This window comes from Ambystoma mexicanum, chromosome 11 (genome assembly GCF_040938575.1).
Source record: "Ambystoma mexicanum isolate Mex_15411 chromosome 11, UKY_AmexF1_1, whole genome shotgun sequence".
Classification (NCBI taxonomy): Eukaryota; Metazoa; Chordata; class Amphibia; order Caudata; family Ambystomatidae; genus Ambystoma; species Ambystoma mexicanum.
In genome coordinates, this window is record NC_090934.1 from 1,107,042,226 (window position 1) to 1,107,066,581 (window position 24,356).

Here is a 24,356-nt window from a genome sequence, read left to right on the forward strand (position 1 = left end):
TCACGATTGTTCTGCCAAAATATGGCAGTATCCCCACGTAAGAAACATACTCCAGTTGGCTTTACCATTAAAAATGCCCTGCCACAGTATGAACATGTCCAAACTAGCTGCATTAAAATGGTATTCTAGCTATATAATAGCACTCGTCATGCTTGTTTTAAGATGCCCAATACAAAAAGGCATGTCAAAGTCATAAATGGCTAGACTGACTGCATTAAAATGCTAGTCTAGCTACTTAATACTTATCATGCTTTCTTTATCATATATGCCCAGTAAAAAATGCCATGCCTGCCCTCTGTGTCTCCCAGCACCTCACACACACATAATTATGTGTGTGAGCGAGGTGCTGGGGGGCCCAAGGAGTAGGCATGGTATTTTTTTTTTTCAAGGCATCCATCATAGATGGCCAGTAAAAATAAATATTATGCCTGCCCCCCTGGGCCTCCCCAGTGCCTTGCATAGGGAGGAGCTGATTTTGGCTGATGCACAACTCCCTCCTCCCCCACCCCCATAGTCAAAATAAGCTCCACGTCCCAGTAAAAACATACCCGCACACATATTCACACAACCTTCACACGCAGCATGCAGTCGATCAATTCACATGCACATCCATCATCATACACTCACTTATTACACACACCACAAGCATACACACTTAATTTAAATTAACATCTTCTGCCCCAGTATTGATTTTCCCTCCCAGCACTCCAGCTTCCAAATAGCATGAACAGGATTCAAAGAGTGCTTCCTGGTTCGTGCACATGTGCACAAAAGCCAGAGCGGTGATGACGAAATGGCCCGCTCGGTTTTTGAGGAGGCACACTAGCGCATCCCATCACACTTACAAAATGCAGTGCCTCAGCTAGCATCCCCAATGGGCCATGCAATGTTGGGGAGCAAAACCCCAAAGAATTTGCATGACTCATTGGATATGTAAGGCTAGGAAACAGTTCAAGCCAGACGAGGAGCATTCCCTCAGCTGCAAAAAGCAGCCGATGTAGTGCTCACCCTTTACACTGGGCTGGCTAGTGAATGTAAGTTTAAGAAACATGTTTCAGTTTGGACATTTTTTTTTGTTTTTTTCTAGACAAGTGTAAGCTGCACATTTAGAAATCTATAGTGTGCCCAGCATGTAGGTAGCCTGTTTTTAACAGTGATGGCCCACACCCCAGTGATAGTCATGGCTCATTGATTCCTGTGCAGGCCAGAAGAAGGGACACAGGATAGTCAAATAGAGTCTGCAAATGTGAAAATGGTGGCTGGCGAAGGAGCACCGTTAAGGCTCCTGGAAAAAGTTCATTGCCAGAGGAGGGGGGCAGGCCACCAATTAGGGAGGACAAAGCAGTCAATGGGGGTGGGACATTTCCCCTATTCCCTCCTCTAGGGACGCTTATGCTACCAAGTAAAGGCCGACCCCTGCAAGGTTGCTCTATGTCGAACCCCTCCTTGTTTTTTTATTGGAGTGTTGGGGGGCAAGGAAGTTCCACCCGCACCACCGCCCCACTGTGTGGGCTCTGCAGTCCTCTTCGCCTTAACATCCCTCCTCCATCTTCTGCCTACCTTTTCAGCCCGGCTCCATAGGCTTATCACAGTATCCAGTTCATCGGGATGAAGCACAATTGAATGCACATCAGCCTAAATGCAAAACCATTTTTGACACTTCAGGGCGGCCACCGCCTTATCCCACCTCTGCAAGGGGTTTCAGGCTGCCAGAGTAGGCCTACTGCTGGTGTCACCAGGAGGGCAAAGTACTTATTTTCCCTTGGAAATGGGAGGCGAGTGATTAGGTATTCTTGCAAATTGCGAGTGAGCTGGAGTTGGGATCTCCTCTCTTCAAAATCTAGCCAAAGGCGACTTCCTAGCCTCTATGCAAATCTGTGGTGAAATAGTATGTTCTTGGCTCCTAAGGGAGCAGGGGATCACCCCTGAGAGATTCCTGCTCGCCCTGTCCCTTAGGGACTCAGTTTGTTGCATAGCGGGCTCACCTCCCTAGTCCCGAAGGGAGTGGCCCCCCCAAGGGAAGAAGGGGCAAATTCAACAAGGACCATCTCTGGACATTGCAGTTCAAGGGTTATTTATTTTATTTATTTAACATTTGTATGGTGCCTATACAGCAAAAATTGTTTCCAGGCGCCACAAAAGAGAGGGAGGGGCGCACAGAGGAGAAAATAACAGTCGTACTAGGGAATATGACATTCGGATCGTGCAAGTGCAGTAACTAGAAGTGCAGGGGGAGGGGGCTGAGCGGGGTGAAGGGATGGGATAGATAGAAGTGCAGGAGGGAGAGGGCCCCAGGGGCTGGGCAAGTGCTAAGGGGAGCCAAGGAGGGCAAGTGCGGGGACGGGAGTGGACCAGACTCAGTAGGCTAGTCAGGGAATGGTGCCCATAGGCAAGTGCTGGTATAAAAAGGTGCATGGGAAGACTTTGTCGAGGGAGGACCTGGGCCCGGTAAAGGCTCATAAGGGACACAGGCAACCCGTCGCAGAATCAGGTAGAGACTAGCAAGGGAGGGGAAGAGGTAAGGAGGAGAAGAGGACGTTCTTGAGAATTCTCCAGAACTTAAGCAGCTCTGGCTCAAGTCGGAGAGGGGCAGGGAGGCAGTTCCAGAGAGTGGCTCCTGCCGAGGAAGATCTACCCCCAACTCTCTGCTTGGAGAAACGTCAGACCTGGAGAGATTTGGAGCTAGAGGATCGAAGGACTCCAGCATGGACGTATTTAGGAGGAGAAAGTTGGGTGCAGCTAGGTCCCATGCCCCAGAAAACCTTGAATTTGATCCTTGCAACCACCGGGAGCCAGTGGAGAGATTCTAGGGCTAGAGAGATGCAGTCCCTGGGCTTGAGGCCAAGGTTAGGTCTTACAGTCCTATTATGAACTGAAATTCACCTCTGCTTTTTAATGTTTGTTGGCAGGATAGTGATCGTAGGGGTTTATGACTCTTGCCTTGAGTTGTATGGTGGCCAGCTTCCAAGATTTGGGATTCTTGCTGTCGAGGGCCAATTAATGCCATTTTGTTAGGGTTGGTACTAATGATTGAACCTTGAGATTGTATGCCAACGTCTCTGGTTGTTTTACTGTTTACTCTAGCATTCAGGCTGAACCAAGAACTGAGACGGGATGCAACCAGTGGCTAGCCCTTATAAAACAGAGCAAAAGAAGTCTTGTCCCCGTCACTGTAGTGAGTAAAGGGATGAAAAGGACTGATGTACTAACTGGCCTGGAAAAAGGATTCTATTTTTTGCAGCATGGCAATAGTTATCAAGACGTCCACCACTATATCCAGGCCCGTTGATGTTCCTGACCAGTGACCTAGGCTGCCCATTAAATGTTATTTTGCACTTTAGGCTTGTGTTTCAGTTAGGCTCCTTGGTTTCTCGGATCCAAGGCATATTCTCAGTGAAGAACAAGAAGGGTATGTCAGATGCATTACCTCCATGTCTGTCCTCGTCGTAGCCCTCGTCATCATAGGGGATTACCACAACCTGGATACAGGTGAATCACTAGCCACCTTAAACGGAAAACTTCCTTTACAATCAGGGATCTGTTGCGACAAATCAGGTTTAAAAGAAATAAAAACATTCTCCTCGTCATACCGGCGATATAACCAACAAGATGGCCTGAATGAGTCCATCAACTCTAAAGGTTGTTTTCTCTTGCATTTTTTTCCACTGATGGGTAGATTCTCTTTGCCCACATGGATTAATATGTTTTCCTCCTTTTATTGGCAGACTTTGTATGGGTGGACCATGCAAGTCAATCTTGGAGATTTGGTACTTTAACGATAGTTTGCGGTCAATGATTTGGCATTGCTGACGATATGGGGGTATGTCTATCTGCATGTTGCTCAAACATGGCTAGGACAGCCATGAAGAACATTCTATAGTTAGCCAAAGGGTGGCAGTTTTAGTTGTATTCTGACAACTGTTTGATCACATATATAAGTTGCAGCCATGATTTTGTGAGCCTTCGGTTCTAAATATAAGGGCACATAATTGTCAATATCAGTATTTGTAGAACTGCAACTATAACATAAACAAAGAAATAACTGTACAGACCCGGCACATGCATGCTCTGGCTATGAACTAATTTACAATAACTTTGTATTAGGCTGGGGGAAGTCACTCCTATTTCCCAGATCTTCCATTGCAGATGTGTTATTAAACAGTGGCTCATTGACCTAGTTTATTACTCACATCTCACCCCAATTTATTAGGATAAGACATTTGCTCCCTTGCCAAGAAAACTTTCTGTAGATGTAGGTCTAGCCAGGGCCAGTTTAGAATTGTTGAGGACGAGGACAAACTTTGTCCAGCAGCATTGGTTTTTAAGTATGTATGTGCTTAACATCCATGATTTAATGATATGGCTGGCTCTCAGTTGTTTAAATTCTTGGTCTGTTCATACTTTCAGGAACTGGCAGCATACAGAGTTATTTTAATTCTAATGTTGGTGAGTACCTCTACAATGAACACCATAAATAGATTGAATATCACTGGGCGAGCACGGAGCCTTGAGGGACTGAACCTGCGGTTATATGATCCCATGAGTGGCCCATCTGGATGAATAGATCTGGATTGTCAGGTACGATGAAAACTGTTGCAGGATAGTCTGAATGAATTCCTTGCGAGTTGAGACTATTCTGGCAGATCAGAAGGAGGACGCAGACTCTCCAAAGGCATCTTTAGTATGACTTTATTAAATGATATGGTGAAAACCAGACTATGCCTATCGCTATGTGGTATTCCCCACCTACTTTACCAACTAAGGTGCTCATCAGTCATGCTATCTGACCTTTTCACTAAGTTGAACCAAAAAGAATAAGGTCAGGAGATTGTCTCCCTTTTCGAGAACAGGTGCTTCTCATGCTATTCGCTTTAATCTTTTAAACTACAGTTTAAAACGTAATTTTATAATAGCCATTCCTGACTCCCTGCATTAGCTCATGCAACTCTCTCGATGGGCTCTCGCTGCTCCCTTTCTTTGATGCAAAGACTTTCTACGAGTCTGGTCGGTTCTTCAGAATAAACTTGAACGGCAAACTCTATGGGATTCTTATTTCTCTTGTTGCCATATTTCCCCTTTTTCTCCTCTGTAATCTCTTGCAAGTTATTTGTGACGGCTTCTTGGGACTTTTGCTCCTTTCCTTCTGTTTCTATAAACCATTCATTCACTTCACAGACAGGGTTATGGTCCCTTCTTTATAGGATAATACTCTACTTTCTTGTAAGTTGTTCATCATAAAGGCCCGCAGTCATTCTCACTTTCTTTGAAGTGTGTTTAAACTCTCTTACAGCTCCCTTTCTCTCACTTTTAGGATTAGTTATTATTCTCTCCCGGTCATTTAGGCAGTTCACGTTTTGCAACAACTCCTTTTCTTTTTCAGCTCTTTTGGTTTCCCTTTTATGGTGGGTCATGCTTTTCTTTCCTTCACCCAGGCAATTCAAGTTAGTTAAATTTACTCTCACTTTTCTCGTTTCTACGGGGACAAGCTTCAGCATTCTTATGATCCTGTCTCGGTTCCCGTTCCTCCCCAGTTCCCTTCTCGTTCAGGTGGGGAACCTCGTGAGGTGGAGTACGGTTTAGGTCTCTCCGGGCCATCTCTCTTCTTCGTTGTCTCCTTGCTGGCATCTTTGCCCAACGCGGCTTGTCCTCTCTCCCAACTTTGATATTCCTCAATGGGGAACCATGTCAGCTGTAGTGGTCTCCTCTTGGCAGTCTCAGAATCATTGTCTGGGCAGCCTGCTCGCCACTGTAATGTCATGGTCCTGCAACCATCACTACACTCTGGCTCCACGTATGTCAGAGTCTCAGCATCTTCAGTCACCAGGCAGCTCGCTTCTCTGTTGCCAGAATTCAGTAACTTTGGACTTTATGGGCTCCACACTAAACAGCCACGCTTCCAGACTACATAACATTACCAGGGAACCTCCCCTGTTTCACCATGCATTCCCTCCTTGGTCACTCTCTCTTTCCTCTCTGGAGTTGACAAACACTCCTCTTTAAATCCACTCGTCCCAGTGGATGTAGACTTTTCAGTTAAATAGCTCTTTTCTATTGTTCCTTCTTCAAGTCTTGATAATTGGAAGTATTGTATATGGGAGAAAGTTCCATATATGCCAATATATGGCTTGTCTTTGGGTGTTCCTCCCAGGAACGGGAGTCCATGTCCTCCAAGGGGGAGGCTCTCACAGTGAGGTCCCATGTGCCTCAACCCCTAGGGAGGGTGTTGCGGAGCAAGCTCATATCCCTAGCCTCACAGGGAGGGGCACCACCTTGGGGAGAAGTGATGAGTTGCTTCAATTCGTCACAGTATCCAGTAGTATTTGGTGGTGAACCACATCAAAGGCTGCAGGAAAGTCACTAAGTACTACTAGGAAAAAAGTTGCCTATGTGATTTGGAGTGCCCCGTCCATGACCGGGATTGATTTTTTAAAATATATTTGTATTATGATTATAAATGATCAGGTAGTAACATATATACAACACAAAACAGCCAGAACTATATTAAAGACATAATCCCTCATTTATGTCTTTCCATATGTACACCCCAAGTTAACGTAGTTGCCTGGTAGCTCACACATCACAATACATTGAAAAAAAGATGGTATGACTTACTTTATAACCAAGGCAGTAAATGACCTGTATTGCTGCGATTCATTTAGTTTGAAGCATGACCTAATGTCCAATAGGCAATTATGAAGGAGCATATCGCTGTTTATGTGTTAGTATAACTAATGGAGTAGCATGCCAATTTCTATATTTAAGTGTAAGCAGCAGTTCATCCCCACTACTAGTCATCAGAGGCAGAAAATCCAGAGAAAACGCCAATACCGGGGAACCAGACCAGCACACACCACAAAAACATTATATGAGCTTAGGAATGTACCTTACCTCAACATCACCAGGGCCTCCAGGACCCATATATCCCTATATACTAAAGGCAGAAATCAGAGACTGGGCATTACATCCAAAAGCTACAGATCCATCCTCTCCCTATGATGTTCAGTCTTTACATGGAATTAAATGGAACCCTCCTCACGCCACACAATCTCCACATCCACCAATACCAGATGACAAGGGCGTTTCTAGCCCTCATCTCAGCTGTATGAAAATATTTACGCAAAACCAATGTTATCCTACGAGAACGAGAGCTACTCGCTGACAGCAGCTTTTTGAGATGGCCTGTAGTGGGAAAGCACTACTCCTTATAGCTTTCACAAGTTTGTTGACGTTATGTATGTAAACATTTTTGGCAAAAACTCATGTTATCCTAAAGGAAATGCAAGGTTCCATTAAGGGTAGTTGATGCAAATCAAAGATTAAAGCTACATGCTCCCACAAGTCTGTATAGGCTGGCAAGGATAAAGCAAAACCATCCATAAAGTCAACAATGGGTGGCAAGGAAATAAGGGTGGTTGACATGGGATAGAGGAGTTGGCCAATATCTTATAAAAATGGGTTCGACTACACAGAAGGCACACAGGGCACTGAAAAACAGAGGCAACCAGAGGCTACACACCCGATACTCCAGATGGTGCAGAGCTGTAGGCTTAGCAGATTCACAAAGCTGGATTGCCCTGGCAAGAGAAAGCAAGTAGCTAATTCAATTTTAAGCCATGACACAGCAAATCTGTCTAAGGGCCTAAAAGAGGCACTCTAACATTGTTTCTAATTATAATTTTTATGCTGGTTTCAATAGTATGGCGGCAGAACAAAACAACAAATGTTGACTTCTTTGAGGAGAAGACACTTCAGAAATGTTTCAAAATTTGTTGACACTTTCAATATTTCGGGGGTGGAAATGGGGCACTTTACTCATTTTTGCAACATATTAACCTCTCCTTGGTTACACCATTAGGAAACACCATGGTGTATTTTCTTAGGTAGTGTGACGAATCTGACAACTCAGTCATTGATTCCCTTGAAGGAACCCTCACTTAAATGGCCAGGGAAAGGCAGAACCCACATGAAAGTGACCTTGGGGGTAGATATCTACGGGAGGACCACATGAGAGGACACACTCCAGGGAGACAGAAAAAGTCTGAACCTAGACAGCCCCTCAGTTATACCTTTTGATGACAATCATGTACCCTTGCAACATTCCGACATGGCCTACTGTAAGGTGGATACTGGTTTCCTAAATATTCAGAGCACAACACCTCAGTTATCCCCCCCACCTTTTTAATACTGGGACAAGGAAGAGTGATGTTAATGAGGATGACTAGGCATGATAAACATACGCCATGCACTAGTCATCAGAGACCATTGAGAAAGACCAGGACTTTTAAAACCCACACAGTTGAAGCAAATTGGGGAGAGAGAGCTAGAGTCTGGTCAGGAGGCTGAATGATGCTGAGAACGTGAAGGAGACCGAAGCAACAGAAGCTGCAGAGCGAATTGCAGAGGCCAACAGACACAGTGCACCAAACAGTCAGGACAGGAGAAGTTCACAGCTTTACAACTGCAAGCAGCCGGAGCTGCCAAAGGCAGAAGACAATGAAGCGGCAAGAGAACCACTCACCAAACACATTTTCATTCAAAGGCACAGGAGTGGAGATGCCTAAGAGACATAGGAACGTTGCAGACGCCGTCCACAACCTGTAAGCCCAGGAAGAATGACTGGGTTACCAGGAACAAATGCTGTGTGCCGCGTACTATGCTAGAAAGTATTAATGGAACTAATATTGTGACTGGAACATATATTGCGAATGAAAGAAGCAAAAGTAACAGCAGAGACAGTATATCTATCGAGACCAATGCAAACAGGATGAGCCTAAGTAAAGGCATAAACAATGTTACTGAAATGAACAGTGTAAAGAGAATAAGCCTAAGTAAAGGCAGAGGGCATTAGTATTGAAGCAAACAATGCAAACACAACAAGTCTAAATACAGACAAAGATATTATTACTGAAATAAACAAACGTGAATGGAAGAAGCCCAAGTGGAGGCAGAGAGAACATTTATGAGAGTAAGATTGTTGATGGAACAAGCCGAGACAAAGGCAAAACACTCCTTACAAATACGGACAATTTTAACACTGAAAGAGAAAGGAGTATTGATCCAATATTGGAGAATTGTCATAAATTGAAGGAAAGCGAAACTAAGTAATACAAGTGAGTATGGGTCGTGGACCCAATATTGAAGAACTGTTAGCAGAGAATCTCTGGCAGGTTAGTGAACCAGGCAACCAGTGGGTCTGACACTCGCACTCAAGAAGATATTCTGGCAGACGAGTAAACAAGAAATAGGAATGAACAAACAAGCAGGAGGACCCATATCCCCTTTTAAGCAACAAGGAATTGTACCCTGGCAGGAGAGTATACAAGGAAGGCAAGAAGGACTCAAAGCTCAGGTGTGAGAACCCCCTTAATTGTGAAAGTGTGATAGAAGGGAAAAGCTTATGCCCCAAAAGTATTAGAGAAATCGTGAGAAACAATTGTAAGTATGCTGGAAGAAATCTAGGGAAAGGAAGCCCCCTTTTCCTAATGGAACGTTGCTTTTCGCTTCTTTTTTGTGTACCTTAGAACTTTGTATTTTAGACTACAAGAACCAGCTATACTTGTATAGCATAAAGAAGCTCTCATTTCACCTTGTATTTACTTTAGAGTGTAAGGTCAGTTTACAATTGTGGACACAGCACTGTTATTTAACATCCTGACACAAACTTTCCTTAGTTTTGTTGAGGTAGGGAAACCCTTCATAGAGTTAGGGATTAATAGGATTTTCCCAACCGCTCATTATTTTGACAGTACAAGTGTATAACCAAACCTTAACATTCCACTGTGTCAGCGTCCTATTGCTGACCACTTACAATAGCTTTTCACCTATCCTTGTGCTGTTGACACTGAGTTTATTGTGACACAGAGTTGTGGAACCGGCCATTAAGACCTGCCTGTGCTGCCCCTTGTTTGTCTTTGGATGGTGGATTCAGCAACACTCAGAGGATGGATGAGAGCAATTCTTGCAAGGTGGTTTAAAATGAGTTACCTGCATTTTTTATCAATGGCTCTATAATGCTTTTTGTTGGTATCTTGAGAATTCATGTTGGGTCAATAAAAAAAAATGCTCTATGTTTACATGTATGAAATGATCTGATATCTGTAATTGGCCCTTCCATTGTGGCTTGCATTTTCATCACTTCTCCTGCTTGAGGTGAATTACAATAAAATAGCAAAATAAAAGAGGTGATGGTCGGAAGGTTTAGAATTAATCTTAACCTCTGGCATCATCCTGGGCAACCCTTTAGACCATCGTCCTTTTCCTGCCCCGCCATTACAGAATGGCAAAAGACCATATTCAAATCAGGCTTGGTCCAACCCCAAAAGGGGCACTTCAGCCCGAACTGCTAGGTCACATCCCTTCTGCACGAGACCACAAGCATCCCCAGGCAAGTTTCAACCTCATAAGGCAGAGTATCTTGGGTCTCAAGAGCATCTTGTGTAAAATAGGCAGAGTATAATGCTTTATCTGCAGACAACAGCAAGAAAAAGGTATAACTCGAATTTATTTTAGTGTGGTCATTTGCAACACACCATTAATATCAAGACCCCCAAGACACCTACGAACAGCGAAAGATAACTAAATTCTGTCCATTAGACACATCTATGTCAAACTCACTCAAAGGGTGTACATGTGCCATACACCTATCCATGAAAGCCAGCCACAACCAGACATTCACTTAATCATGTTCAGAGTTTAATCCAATAATGGTGACATACATAATGCATATAGACACCCTTCCATTTTCCCTTGTCGCTCATAACCCATTTCAGAGACTGGCACACACTTCAACATAGGGGCCCTGAGGCTAGCAAAATAGATCATCCTAACCCTTTAGGATGCAAATATACTCGTTAATTTCCATATAAAAGCATCCACATCCCAGCAGTGAAATGGTAAAGTGTGTGTGTAGTTCTCAATCGGAAAACGCAAAATTCCGCAAAGGCGGTTAAAGTGGAAAAGGCCAGGACCTTGTCCCATCAAAATATGCTAACGAAAATCTGGAGGTTAAACTTAGCCAATGATTTTCTCCTTGGAACCATTTCCCTTCATCCTTTGCAGCCTTAAGACATCATTGCAGTATAATCTGCTATTCATAATAACCTTACAGCCTGTCTTCTAGCTATTAAATCCTGTATGTCGGATCATTTTCTTGTCTTAAATGCTAACTAAAGTTTTCTTTTTGCCCCACTAATACTACTCCCTCGCCACCTTCCTTTGTTTCATTTCTCCCCTTCACAACTACCTATTTCATCTTCTGCTCGTAATCTTGCTCTTTATCTCGATACAGACTTCTGCTTCTCTCATCAAAATCCATTTCCTCACATGGTTTTCGCTATCATCTGTTCAACATACGCAAATCTCGACATTTTCTTAAGCTTGATGCCACTAAGCTTTTGATCTCCTCACCTATCTTTTCACGTTTATTCTACTGCTCTCCTACACTCTTTAGACTTCTTGCCTCTTTGGCTGCTCTACAATCTGTTTTCAATGCTTCCATTTGTCTCTTATAGCTTCTTTTCCCTCTGATTACATTTTTCTGCCGTTGTCCCCTCTTGGCTGGCTTTCTTTTCACTCTTGCCTCAAAGTTAACTTTCTCCGTCTTATTTTCAAATCTTTCGATGGCCTTTCACCCTCTTACCTCTACTCTTGTCTCTTTCTATTCACCTTAACGTGTTCTTTGCTCTCAATCTCAATGTCTATAATCAGTTCCTCGCCCCCCTCCCCTCCTGGGCCCAGTCACGGTTTTGATCTTTTACTTTGCTAGCTCCATTTCATTGGAATGTTCTTCCTCTATTGTTTCATTTCTATGACCTCTTACTCTCTATTTCATACTAAAGACCAATGTTCTTCATTTAGAACTACGATTACCTTTTTGTAACTTAACCCTGCATTTTATTGTAGTGTAAAGTGTGTTCTCTGTTCAGCGCTCTTAAATACAAATATTGTAGCTTTACAATTGTCTTGTGAAACATACTGTGTTTCAATATTTGTTTAAGTTGACACTGAAGGCCAATGGGCACCTAATCACACAGAACAGCATCATCCACATGGTTTATAGTGAAAAAACCGAATTACAAAATATCGAAAACAAAAAAGTCGAATCCAAAATATCGAAAACAAAAATCTCGAATTTTTTTTTAATACGTTTTTATTTCGAAATGGGGGGGGTTCCCCCCCAACCCCCCTTTTTTATTTTATTTTTATTTTACCCTTTTTTTATACTTACCTGAAACCACAAATACATATAAATAAATAAATAATTAATTCAAGATTTTTTTTTTTCCGAGATTTTGGATTCGGGATTTTGGTGATTCGATATTTTGTTTTCGGTTTTTTGACCGACCACCCATCCACATAGGTCAAGAGTTCTACATCTCACCCATGAGGGAAAACCCCTCTGATCATTAATCTAATTTATTTTGGAATATACCATCAACACTTGCAAAGTAAAAGTGTAGATAAACTCATTCAAAACAAATCACTGAAAAATCAACTTGCGTATTTATAGCACTCATACTGCAGTGAGATAATACAAAGTAAACACAAGCTGCAGGCATCTGCACATGCAATAAAGTGAGGGCACTGCTGTTGCCACACCCTGGCTGCACTACTAACACCACTCTGTTTCCCAATCCCAGGCTTTCCTCTATCAAAGGTTACACCTCACTTAACCCATCTTTCACAACTTGACCTCAATACAAAGCCACCACCTTTTCATCTCCCATCTCCCATCTCTCATGGCACAACATATCAACCCACATTTTAGGAACCTCAATCCATCCTCCTGCATCTCACACTGCCCAACCTACTCCACCCTTCATTCAAACCACACTACACCTTTACAAACTGACATATTCCCTTTACCACATCTCTCCCACCTCATACCTAATCCACCTCTCAGAGCTCACCCACCTATCAACACTCATCCACCATAACCCATGACCTCTGAGCTTACGCTCTACCAATACCCTACATGCCACTCCAACACACAAGTTTGCTCATCCTACATCTTCCCAACCTATCACTCCCCCCCCACATCAGTGAACACTCATTACACCAACTCATGCCTGCATTGCCGTGACCTTTGATTTTTTACCACCTATTTCCAACTCCAACCAAGCCTTCCAGCACAAACACCACCTGCACCCTTTGCTCGTGTCAGTCCTTTCAGCCTCCACCCACATTCCCTTTGACAAATACCTCATACCAAACAACCACAGCATCCTCACACCCCATCTCACACATTGAACACTGCACACAAACCAAATAGAGTGAATGACAGCTAATAGAGGGGCTAGCCATGCAAGAAATCCCACCAACAGTGCATGGGACGTAGTCCATAAATGCAGATGGGCAAACCTGCCAGTCCCAGCCACATCAGAGAACTAATCTATGAAAGTCCACTGACCCAATGTAGCCTACCACTGACACTCAGGGCCACATGACTAATCCCAGTTGGGTGTTGTGAAACCCAATCTGCCCGAGAGAATACATCAGTCAATTACCCCCATGTATCATAAAAGATCTCAATCATTTGCATTAACTTCATGATCCATAAAATGTATATGGATCCCATCCATCCTCTATGAGGCAAACCAATTACCCTGACCACAAATCACTATAGCACCCTGATTATCTACATACACCAAACCCTTCAAGTAAACCATTTACAAACTCTGGGAAAGTCACTTGTAAATGACTGAGCACCCCAGTGGCCGGGACATTCCAGAAATGCACACCCACTCGCACCCCGAACCATAAACGCACATGCACCACATCAACACTTCCTTCACAGAATCCTGAAATGAAAATAAAAGATACAGTAACAAGGCAGAACCAACTGGTAAAAAACGAAGGCCAATACACAATTATCCAACCATTATAGTCTCAGGCAATAGCACTGCGTCACACCACTTCGTGGACTCATTCAGCACACCACCAAACCTCCTTTCTCATAACGCCATGACATCTTTACAAATCTAGCCCTCCTGGAAAAGAGAGGCCATCACATCACAAATTACCGTAGTCATCGAACTTAAGCAGGAGAAACCGAGTTGCTGACCCAAGTGACTCAAATTATCACAATCCTTGGGTTCAAAACACATCCAACTTCCACATGGGCTAAGCCCTACACAACACAGAATCAAAACCGGACATTTGGGAAGGTTAGAAAGCTGTACAGATGCACAATAACAAAGCATGTGCACAGTCTCAGTGCCAAGAAGATCTACAAATTGCAAATAGACAGATTACAAACATTTCTCATACATCATATTTGTGGATTTCTCAAAAAGATTTGCTTGAGATTCTCATCGATTAAAATAGACCAAGATCTGCGCATACCATTCAGTTATGTTCACCTGTTCCGCTTTTGGACGGGTCAGTCCTGTTTTAGCTTACTTGGGTATCTTCTCAGCAGGCCTCAAAACGTGTACTTGTCCCTGGCAAGGGATGATGGACTCATGGTGAGTAGGAAGGGGTGTGCTTTGTGCATGTGGAGAAATGGCGGTGCAAGTGACTATGCTGGCTAGCAGCTTGCAACTTGACATGTTTACTCCCGTTTTCAGTACAGGTAACTCATTCAGCCTCAAGTTAAACATTGTTGCATTTTAAGCACACACACTTTACAACAAACGAACCAAAAGCACATCTTTCAGGAATATGCCGAAAACTTACCATAAATCTTAAAGGCATAGATAGCTTTAAGCTCTCTGGGAGCCATTTCGCTGAGCACGGAGAACATGTCCACAAAGTCATTGAAGCTGAGGTTGCCTTCGCCATCTTCAGAAAAGGCCTGGACGATCCTTTCCTTGAAGGGATTTTCCTGCACAACACAGAAGAAACCCAATTTGCATCATGAATTCCAATACAAGAGCAAGTGTGCAAAAGGAACAAGCCCTACATTCATTAGCAAGTACTTAGAGGACAATGTGGAGTTGTTAGCACAGAGTGAGAGGGCACAGGCATTATCGGTCTGAACCAGAATTATGAGTCCACAGTGAGGCCAAGCACGCACAATGAAGGCATTTCTTCCAGGTACACAAAATGAAAGTTGAGATTGGCACACCATGCTGGAAAAAACAAAAAATATTAATACACCCTTTCCAAGATGGCAGAGCGTGAAGCAAATGAGCAGCCGAAAGGCAAGGACTACAAGAAGGTATTTTTTCACTTGTTTGAGCAAGGTGGACAATTTGCATCAGAGGAAAGCCAAAACAAACCAAGGTCAAAGCACAAGACAGGTGAGAGAGTACAAGTAATGGAGCACAACAGAGAAACTACAGCTGAGGGAGCCCAGACAGAATGCCAGGCTTGGCAAAACACCAGTGCTTATTGCCCGGAAGCCTGGTATCTGGACCAGCTGCAGCCATTGACAATTCTATTGCAGATGCTATACTATTCATACAACTATCAATTCTACATAAGCAGACAGATCTATATTTTAGAGAGATCAGATAATGACTGCCATCATAAGTCCAAGAACTAGCAAACATCTGTTCAGTTACGAACAAATTATGTTAATGAATAAAAGTTAATAATACATCTTAAAAAGCTACCGCTTGTCTCCTTAAATAGGTCTTTCTCATCATTCGGCTTTTATGAGATCCTTTCTAGTTCTGCCGGATCAAGCCGATTCTATATCCAGGAGTCTATATTCCGAGATGTTTTATTTAATCAATGTATTAACATGACATGCAGGAATATTGCCAAAAATAATACCACCAAACTCACGAGGCCCTTCGTTGCAATTCGTTATGGACTTCATTCATTCACGGTGCATCACCCTTTCACAACTCTCATGCGGGACTTCCTTTGCATCTTGTACTCATGGTGTCCCTGAATAATGCTGTTCCCATCTTCATCATGTATCCTGGCTTGCAACATTATGTGTTACTACTGACTTCTGCAATTGTATTCACTCTCCCCTCTTGCTTCTCCACTCTTGACTGCTAACTTTGTTCTCTCCTCTTTTCCCTTTTCCCTCCCCTTACTTTCTTCTATGCACTTGCTCTATCAGAATTGTCCCTGGACCTATTATGATCGCAACCTCGTCTGTCTCCTCCCCCCTCCCCTTACTGTGTTTTCCTTCCCACATCCCTCAAGCACTATCTGAAATGTCGTCAGACCTAGTATAATAGTCGCTTATTTTGTTCCTCCCCAACCTTTCTGCACCCCTCTGCCTCACCTCTTGTTTTTTTCCAGCTATACCAGAAATGTTGTCAGGCCTAGTACGGTAGTTGCCTGTTTCCATTTCCTTCCCACTCTCCCCCTCCCTTCCTTATCTATGTCTTAGCTCTTGCACTATATGAAATGTCGTCAGGCTGAGTACGATAGTTAATTTCATATCCTTACTGTTCATGGCCTGTAAGAATGTCATTGTATTTTCCCTTGTTCCCTCCCATGCCTTAAAGCGCTTTGAAACACATTGTGTATAGGCACTATAAAAATAAACTATCATATCATATCAACCCAAAGCAGCTTATTCCAGGGTATTGTGGACTTCATCCAATTAACCCAAGTCTTCATAGTTCCTACCCATAGGAGAGTCGATAAATACCATATCGCATAGTGCAACCGATATTGAGTTCATTTTTTGATATCTCACCAGTTGTTTAAATGTTTGAATAGTCACAGTAACATTTGCCATTTAAACTATCCTTGGCTGGGTTTGAGGGGGACAACGCAAACCCAGGTTACACAATACCAACCCAGTCTTTCTCTACTGTAACCTTATCTTTGTGCTTTTTGGCCAACAACCAAAATCCACAGACTCATCCAATGTAATATGGAAGACCTGTGATTAGATCTTAGCATAGGAAAGTGGCACTCTCACATTGATGACATGCAGTTGGTGAGCAGGTGCAAGTGGATCTAGGTCACCTGGCCTAAGCCCTCCCACCTGTCAATCACCTTAAACTGTTGGTGCCTTCGTGTTTTGCTGCCCTTTTTCCCCCCCGACTTAAGCAGCACTCCAGCCTCTTTTCCTTTGCAGTGCAAGTGGATGTAGGTCACCTGGCCTAAGCCCCCACCCACCTTCTTAGCCCTGCCTCTTCCTTTCTGCTCTTAACTCTTAGAACAAGGGTGTCTCTCACCTAAGTGAAGGGCAGATGAAGAAAGGTTTGGACCTTTTCAGACCAGGACGACTCTGGGCCCGTAACCCCTGCTCAGACAACAAGTAAGCACTCGCCGACATGCATTTTCTCGCTCAGACCCCACACGTCATCCCCACCATCACCAGGCAACGCCAACAACATCACCCCTCCTCTAAGGCATGTACTTTGCAGTGCAGCAATCTCACACACATCAGTCTCCAGCCCATCAACACCCCCTCACCGTCCACAATACGGACGTTGATGCTCGCCAACATCTGCTCAGCTCTCACTCCTGCAGCAGATATCGTCGACATCTTAACTACACATGACCTTGACGCCATCTTCATTACAGAGACCTGGCTGACACCCACCTCCACCCACATCCCAGGAGCCCTTGTCCCCAATGGCTAGAGCATCCAACACAGAGACGTGCTGAACAAAACAGTCTTACACAAGACCTCGTGGCCCTGCCCCAGACTTGACGTTGACAACATTGGCTCCCTCCAAGTCCTCTCCTGCCACTTTCCACTCTCTCCGATGGACACAGTGCCCTTCCATTTCATATACAGACCATCCAAACCAAACACTGCCTTAATCAGGCACTTCACTGACCTGGTCACCACCATGTACCTCAGACAAACAACCTCTTCCTAGGCGACTACAAACTTCCAGGTAACAAGGCCACCAAACTGAAGGGGGCTCTCCTCAGCCTGCTCAACACCATCACACGAAAGACCCAACACAGGAGAAAGTTAACATCCTCAAACTAATCATAACTGCATTGTCTTCCATCCACTACAGGTGATCTCTCCTAGTTAACTGGTCTGACCACCTCGCTGTGCCTTTCAACATCCTGCACACCCCCCCAGGCCCAGCAGGCAAACCTTCAGGCCCTTCAAGAACATTTCATTGGAAGCCCTCACAGAAGACCTCGCCAACCTACACCTTACATGGACTGAACACCCCCAGCCGGACTGCGACTCTCTTTTGGAAGCACTCCACACCACCCTCTCAGCCTCCTTTGACCGACACGCACCTCTGAAATGCATCTGCAAACCAAAACCGACAGCACCCTGGTACACTAAGAACTCAACCTCAGCAATAGAGTCATCAGAAAACCAGAGAAAACCTGGCACCCCTCCAGGATCACATCCAACCGGGCACTCCTCAAGGAACTGCAAGCAACGAACCGACAACCAAGCGACACAGCCAAGACGACCTACTATCCGAATACCATAGCAGAAGCAGACAACAAAAGCAGAGCCCTCTTCAAAGCGGTCAAGCACTGTGTCAACCCGTTACCCAACCCTGCCATTCACACTCCATTGAAAAATCCACCACCATCAACATCTTCATCAACAAAATCAGCAAGATTCGCCAGCACATAGACCCACCTGACGTTCCTCCTCTTGAAATCGCCACACCCTGGACAACATTTGACACTCAACAGAGGACCTGGTAGAAACACTGGCTGTCCTCAACGCGACATCGTATACAGAAATCCTGCCAGCATCCATCCTCAAAATCCGCCGCGCATAAGCTCTCCTTCCCTACCTGGAGATCATCAATAGCTCCCTACCTCAAGGCACCTTCCCATCGACCCTAAAAACACAACAAACCTCCCTCTACTAAAGAAACCCACTCTGGATCCTGGTAACCTAGGTAACTATTTCCCGATCACCCATCGTCCCTTCCTGTGCAAGATCATCAAGAAAGCGGTAGCCACACGACTGCAGCATCACATCGACACCAATAATCTCCTCCAAACCTACCAATGGAGATTCAGACCAAGATGCAGTACAGAGACAGCAACCATACAGGTGGTCGAAGATGCCCTAAACATCCCTGACTATGACCACCCCTTCCTCCTGGTTCTACTCAACCTCTCGGCTGCTTGACACCGTAGATCACTAGGCGCTTATGGACAGCCTACACCGGTGCATGGGGATCAGCAACTTTGTCCTATGCTGATTTAAGTCCTACCTCGCCAACCGCAAGCAGTTTGTTCAGATGGACTCCTCTAGATCACCAATGCTGCCAGTCACCTGTAGGTTCAATCCTCTTCCCAGTGATCTTCAATCTATACATGGAGACGCTGGGAGCCCTCCTAGCCACACACAAAATCCACATCGACCAACACACCAACGCCACAAAGCTATACCTCAGGATCGATTCGATAAAGGACCTCCATAGGCTCAAAACCTGCCTCTCGCTGATCCAGTCTTGGCTGTCCAGTGCAGACTTGAAGGTCAACCCTACCTCCCACAACCCCATCAAGACCAAATTCCTACTGCTCACCAACAACAATGAACACCCAGACACAAAGACCTGGATATCAACCATGAACTCTGAGGGTTTCACACCAGAGCTCAGCTCCTGCGCCAAGAACCTTGGATTCCTCATCGACAAACACCTCTGCTTCAAGACATACATAGCTAAGAAAACCGAGACAGCTTGTTATCAGCTCTCCGTCCTGTGTAAAGTCAAGCCCTTCCTCCCTCCGGACAGCTTTAGATCCACTGTTCAAGCACTGGTCCTAGCCCTCCTGGATGGGGGCAATGCACTGCTTGACGGCCTCCTGTCCTCCCTTGTGACCCTGAGGAGTGTCCTACATGCGGCTGCACACCTAATCAAGATTCTACACAGATACAACCACATCACCCCGGCCCTCATCGACCTTCACTGGGTCCCACTACACACACGTATCATCTTCAAGTCTTCTGCATCATCTCTAACGTAGTTGCCCTCAAGTCCCCAGCTACCTCACAAAGAAACTGAATATCTCTGGCAGATAGTGCACCACCTGAAGCCAGTACATGTGCAGACTTTAAATCCGCCACTGCAAACCAGAAAGCAAGCCTTCTCTGCCTGCGCCCCAAGACTATGGGACATCCTCGCGTTGGCATCAGACCCGCCCCACATTCCTACAATTCAGAAAAGAACTTGACACACCTCTTCAAGGAGTCTCTCCTGAACACCTATGCCATCACATCGCCCCTCACACCACCTGACACGCTAGACACTGCCCTGCCCCTCTCCTCCCCGGGACAGCCGTACCCCTCCTCTGTGCCCCTCTGTATCCTATCCCCTGCCATTTATCAGTTCTGTTACCTCTGAAAAGCACTCGGTTATGCATCTGTAATGTTTTATACCTCTGTAAAGCGATCAGTGATGTATCTGTATCAGCGTTTACCTCTATAAAGCGCTCAGTTGTTTCTCGAAGCTAGGTCTGCGCTCAATAAATACCATAATAAAAATAATCTAGGATGCTTGCAAATTGCTTAGTAGCTTATTTATTTCCACCCTTTACCATATTATGTGTCTAATTACAAAAAACTTAGACAATTACCTTGTTAAATCTGTACAAAAAAACAAGGTAATGTCTCCATATCAATTACAATGATGCTGCACCATAATCAAAGATTACATAGTGTCCATCGGTCTTGTTCTGAAATGAAGTTTGTGATTACATGCTCAATGTTAAAAATCACGATTTAGCTGGTCTTCTATGGTTATACCGTGAATTGGCGAATAGTCCCCCTCTCATTTAAAACCTACATTGGGAAACATCTTGAATGCACCCCTTGATATAGATATACAAGACTATTTAGGCCTTTTAGCTGCATAGCTTGAGAAACCTCAGAATTCCTCTAGTTTTACGAGCACTGGAGTGGAGGATTCTTGTTCGGTTATCAAAAGTAACATGTCATCTGCATTCAGGTAACAGAAAAAGGCTTGTCCATTCCTGCCTTTCATTGTGGGTACTGGATTGGGTGGTCACAGGTGCCGGGTGCCACCACCTGCAGCATTATGATGGGCTTATTGGCAATGTATAAGAGATCCTCTGGCCCACCCCACCAAAACCCAGCTCTGTGACAGAGGACTGTCACAAGGTATGTGCCCATGCTGTGCCAGTCCCATGACGGAATGCCCAAAACTGGATTCAGTGTGTTTCACCAAAATTTGCTGCACAACAGTCCCCAGGACATAGAAGCAGATGTAAACTTGCTTTTTTTTAACAATTGTTTGCCTGCATGCCATCAAAGCAGGTGATGCGAGAGACCCTTGAGAACTGGGGATGAGCAAACCGCCTGGCAGCACACGTTCAATTCAAGATAGCAGATCCTGGTCAGTGCTCTGCGGGGCAGCGGCACTATGCAGTGACATTGACAGCAGGTGAACTGAGATAACTCTACCCGTTAAGGCCAGGGTTGTCCAACTCAAGGCCTGGCAGGCCAGAAAACATGTCAGATTTTCAGGAGAACGCTCAATAATCTTCATGAGCTACATTTGCAATTAAATGTAGGCATTTTTTTTCTCATGAACATTGCGTGATATTCTGAAAACCTCTCAGGTTTCTAGCCCTCGTGGCGTTAAGCCATTCGCAGTCCTCAAAACTGTGTGGATGTTAGTGGCTGGCAAGAGGGCAACAGACATTGCAGGGGGGGGGAGCTGTGGATGAGCACATGATGGAGCTGGAAGGACTGTGGTGGAAGAAGGCTAGGTGGAGGCAGGCAGGGAAAGTCAGAGAATAGCAGATGGAAGTCTGGAGGGAACAATAAGAAGGATAATGGAAGCGAGTTGTAAAGAGAGTTGTGAATACCAGAGAAGAGGGGTCAAGGAGTTGTGAGTTTGATGGTAGAAGCCATGCCAGAGAGGCAGGGACAAGAAATTGAGGAGGGTTGTGGAAGAAACACTAGATTGGAGGTTGTCAAGCTATTTGAAGAGACAGTTGGTAGAAGTTGGGAAGAAGTAGAATAGATTCCCAAGGAGGTGGTTAAGGAGACTATCAGGAGGGAGATGGAAAGGGATACAACGGGAGAAGATAGCTGGGAATCACGAATAGTGACACTAAAGGAGGCATGAGAAGGTATGAAGGACCGCTACATGTTTATCAGTATATAGCAATAGAAGTAGACTAGGGGAAACATGGAGAGGAGAGGTGGAGGTAAGGTTATCAAGAGGTCCCACTAGGAATGGGACTAACATGATCCATTAAGGAGGAAGACAGGTTTTGTGGGAACAGACAAATGACCATGGGGCCGACATGTGGCACATAAAACACACAATTACAGATTAGGATGGCAATTCCCTGTTGGACATTTTGGGGATTTATTAGCTTGACAAAATTACATTCCCAGTACACTGACGGCCTACCATAAAGGTGAATGTGGAATTTGATTTTTGTGGTTTGAAATAAAATGCATGGTTTGTCTGGTGTTACAGAATCAACACCTCTTAATCTGAAATCCTGAATGGTCAATACATACATCCTTCATTATGGTGCTCAATCTGGACACCCAAAGATTTAGTCAAAAAGTTGGAAAAGACTTGAGGGTTGTGGCTGACATCAATAACAAGTCGAAATAAGGAGTGTCAGCTCTGCAGTTATCACAGTCACTTTTGAACAGACCCAGTGAGTGTCTCTGGTGCATCACAAAGCCAAATTGTGATTGACTAGTGATTCCATTTAGGTGCTCCAACTCGACTTTCGTGGAAGAAGAGGGGTAGAGGCTGCAGGTGGTCAGCAACCTGAGACCTCATCTAAGTGCCATTATCTAGGTCAAATATGGTGCTGAGGGTATTGTGATTAATCCGGTGGAGCCATCAATGATTCCCCGGCGGTCATCTCCTCCCATGTGGCCAGCAGCCGATACCTGATCCAGACCTGGGCGCAGCTGTATGAGGGAGGATCACATAGGAGGAGACAGCCTCCAGGCAGATGTCGTGGCTTCCTCAGATGAGTCATGGTATCCCCCCCATTTTCGATTGGAAAAAAAAAACCACTTACGGCCTACTGTCATTTATCCACTCCATTTCCTATGAAGAGCAAGGAAAACCATTTTAGCAAAACTACTGACCAACCTTCCAACCTTGGTCTAATTTGCAAATGTGATGACATACCCTCTTACAATTCTACTTGCCAATCATAACTTACTTGCTATCAAAACCTTTTGAAAAAGCTTATCCGAAATTCAATTAGTCAATCATTCACAATGGACTGCCATTGTGAATGATTGGGGACTTTTGGCGACTTTTCCCACAGATGGCGTTTTCACATAGAACTGTGCTGAGGCCTCCAATACCATGGGAGCTGAGCACCAAAGCAGCCTGCATATTGTGCTTGGAGGAGATCTGTAACAAATGGTGACATCTCTGCCTGGCAGGAAGCTTTTCCATAAATCAAGATGGCCTCCTGCAACTATGCCAAAATCAGGGATGCACCATCTCTGTACTGGGGGGACCATGACAAATTCACTAATCCCCCTGCAGACTCTTTTGCAAGCCTGGTATGACTATCCCGCTCTGCTAAGAGCCCATCCAGTAGACAGTCGTAGGACACACATTTAGGGAATTTGGGGGTGAAAAGCAATGGACGCAGAGGGGATGGTGCGGTGTAATGCAGACTACTGCTTACCAGGGTCTCAGATTGGAGTGGAATTGCGACCATCTAGCAGAGTAGCTGTGCTGACACAGCAGATCTATATATTAGTCATGGAGCCTAACCTGTTGGGCATTTCTGGTGCAGTGAGGTTCACTGCCAAACATTCAATATTTTCCACATTACTGGCTGCTGATTCTTGCCTGTCCGGACTGGACTCACTCACTATACTACCCCTTATGAAGCCAGGAATGTGACCTGAATGGCAGATGGTACTCAAACGGTAGCACTATAATGTGGATTCATTATGTGTTTGGTGGGAGCACTATGTCTGACCATTCACCCCTGTTTTGGACATACGACATAACCAGCGTTGATTATCAAGAATGTGCAGTATTTGGCAGCTTCAGGCTGCTATGCTGGAGACATCAAATGGCAAGTGTAGTTGACAACCTGTGCAGTTGCGAGACTAACATGGGATCCATAGCAAGTTCTGTGCCTATATGGGAAGCGCATTTGTATCTTTACAGAGATGGGAATTACAAAGATCCTAACAACATTAGTGAGGTTGAAGCACAAAATTATGTTCTTGGGATAGCTGCCTATGAGATGAGTAAGAAGCATGCTAGCGTGGCTAATAGGCTTGTACGATATGATGGAAAAGGCAAACCATGCACCTAGGAAGGGAGGCGTCTAAGCAGAAGTTAGCCTTGCAGGCCAAGAAAAATTGGGGAAGAGCTAGACAAATTGCATACCTTCCCACCCAAAATCAGACACCTCCATATTTCTACACTCTTATATGCTGATATATTAATATACACCTAATCTGTCTTCAGCGCACATTAACAGGTCTCAATTTAAATGTTAAGGTAAATAATTAA

The 24,356-nt window shown here is 44.6% G+C and overlaps 1 protein-coding gene across 2 annotated transcripts in view; it reads right to left on the bottom strand.

Annotated features, from left to right (window-relative positions):
- Positions 1-24,356, bottom strand: part of CIB2 (calcium and integrin binding family member 2) — a 725,063-nt gene that overhangs the window by 168,789 nt on the left and 531,918 nt on the right. For both annotated transcript variants that reach the window (XM_069624410.1, XM_069624411.1), the window contains exon 4: positions 14,677-14,824. In XM_069624410.1, the coding sequence (XP_069480511.1) occupies positions 14,677-14,824 (148 nt within the window). The remainder of the gene's footprint in view (positions 1-14,676; positions 14,825-24,356) is intronic.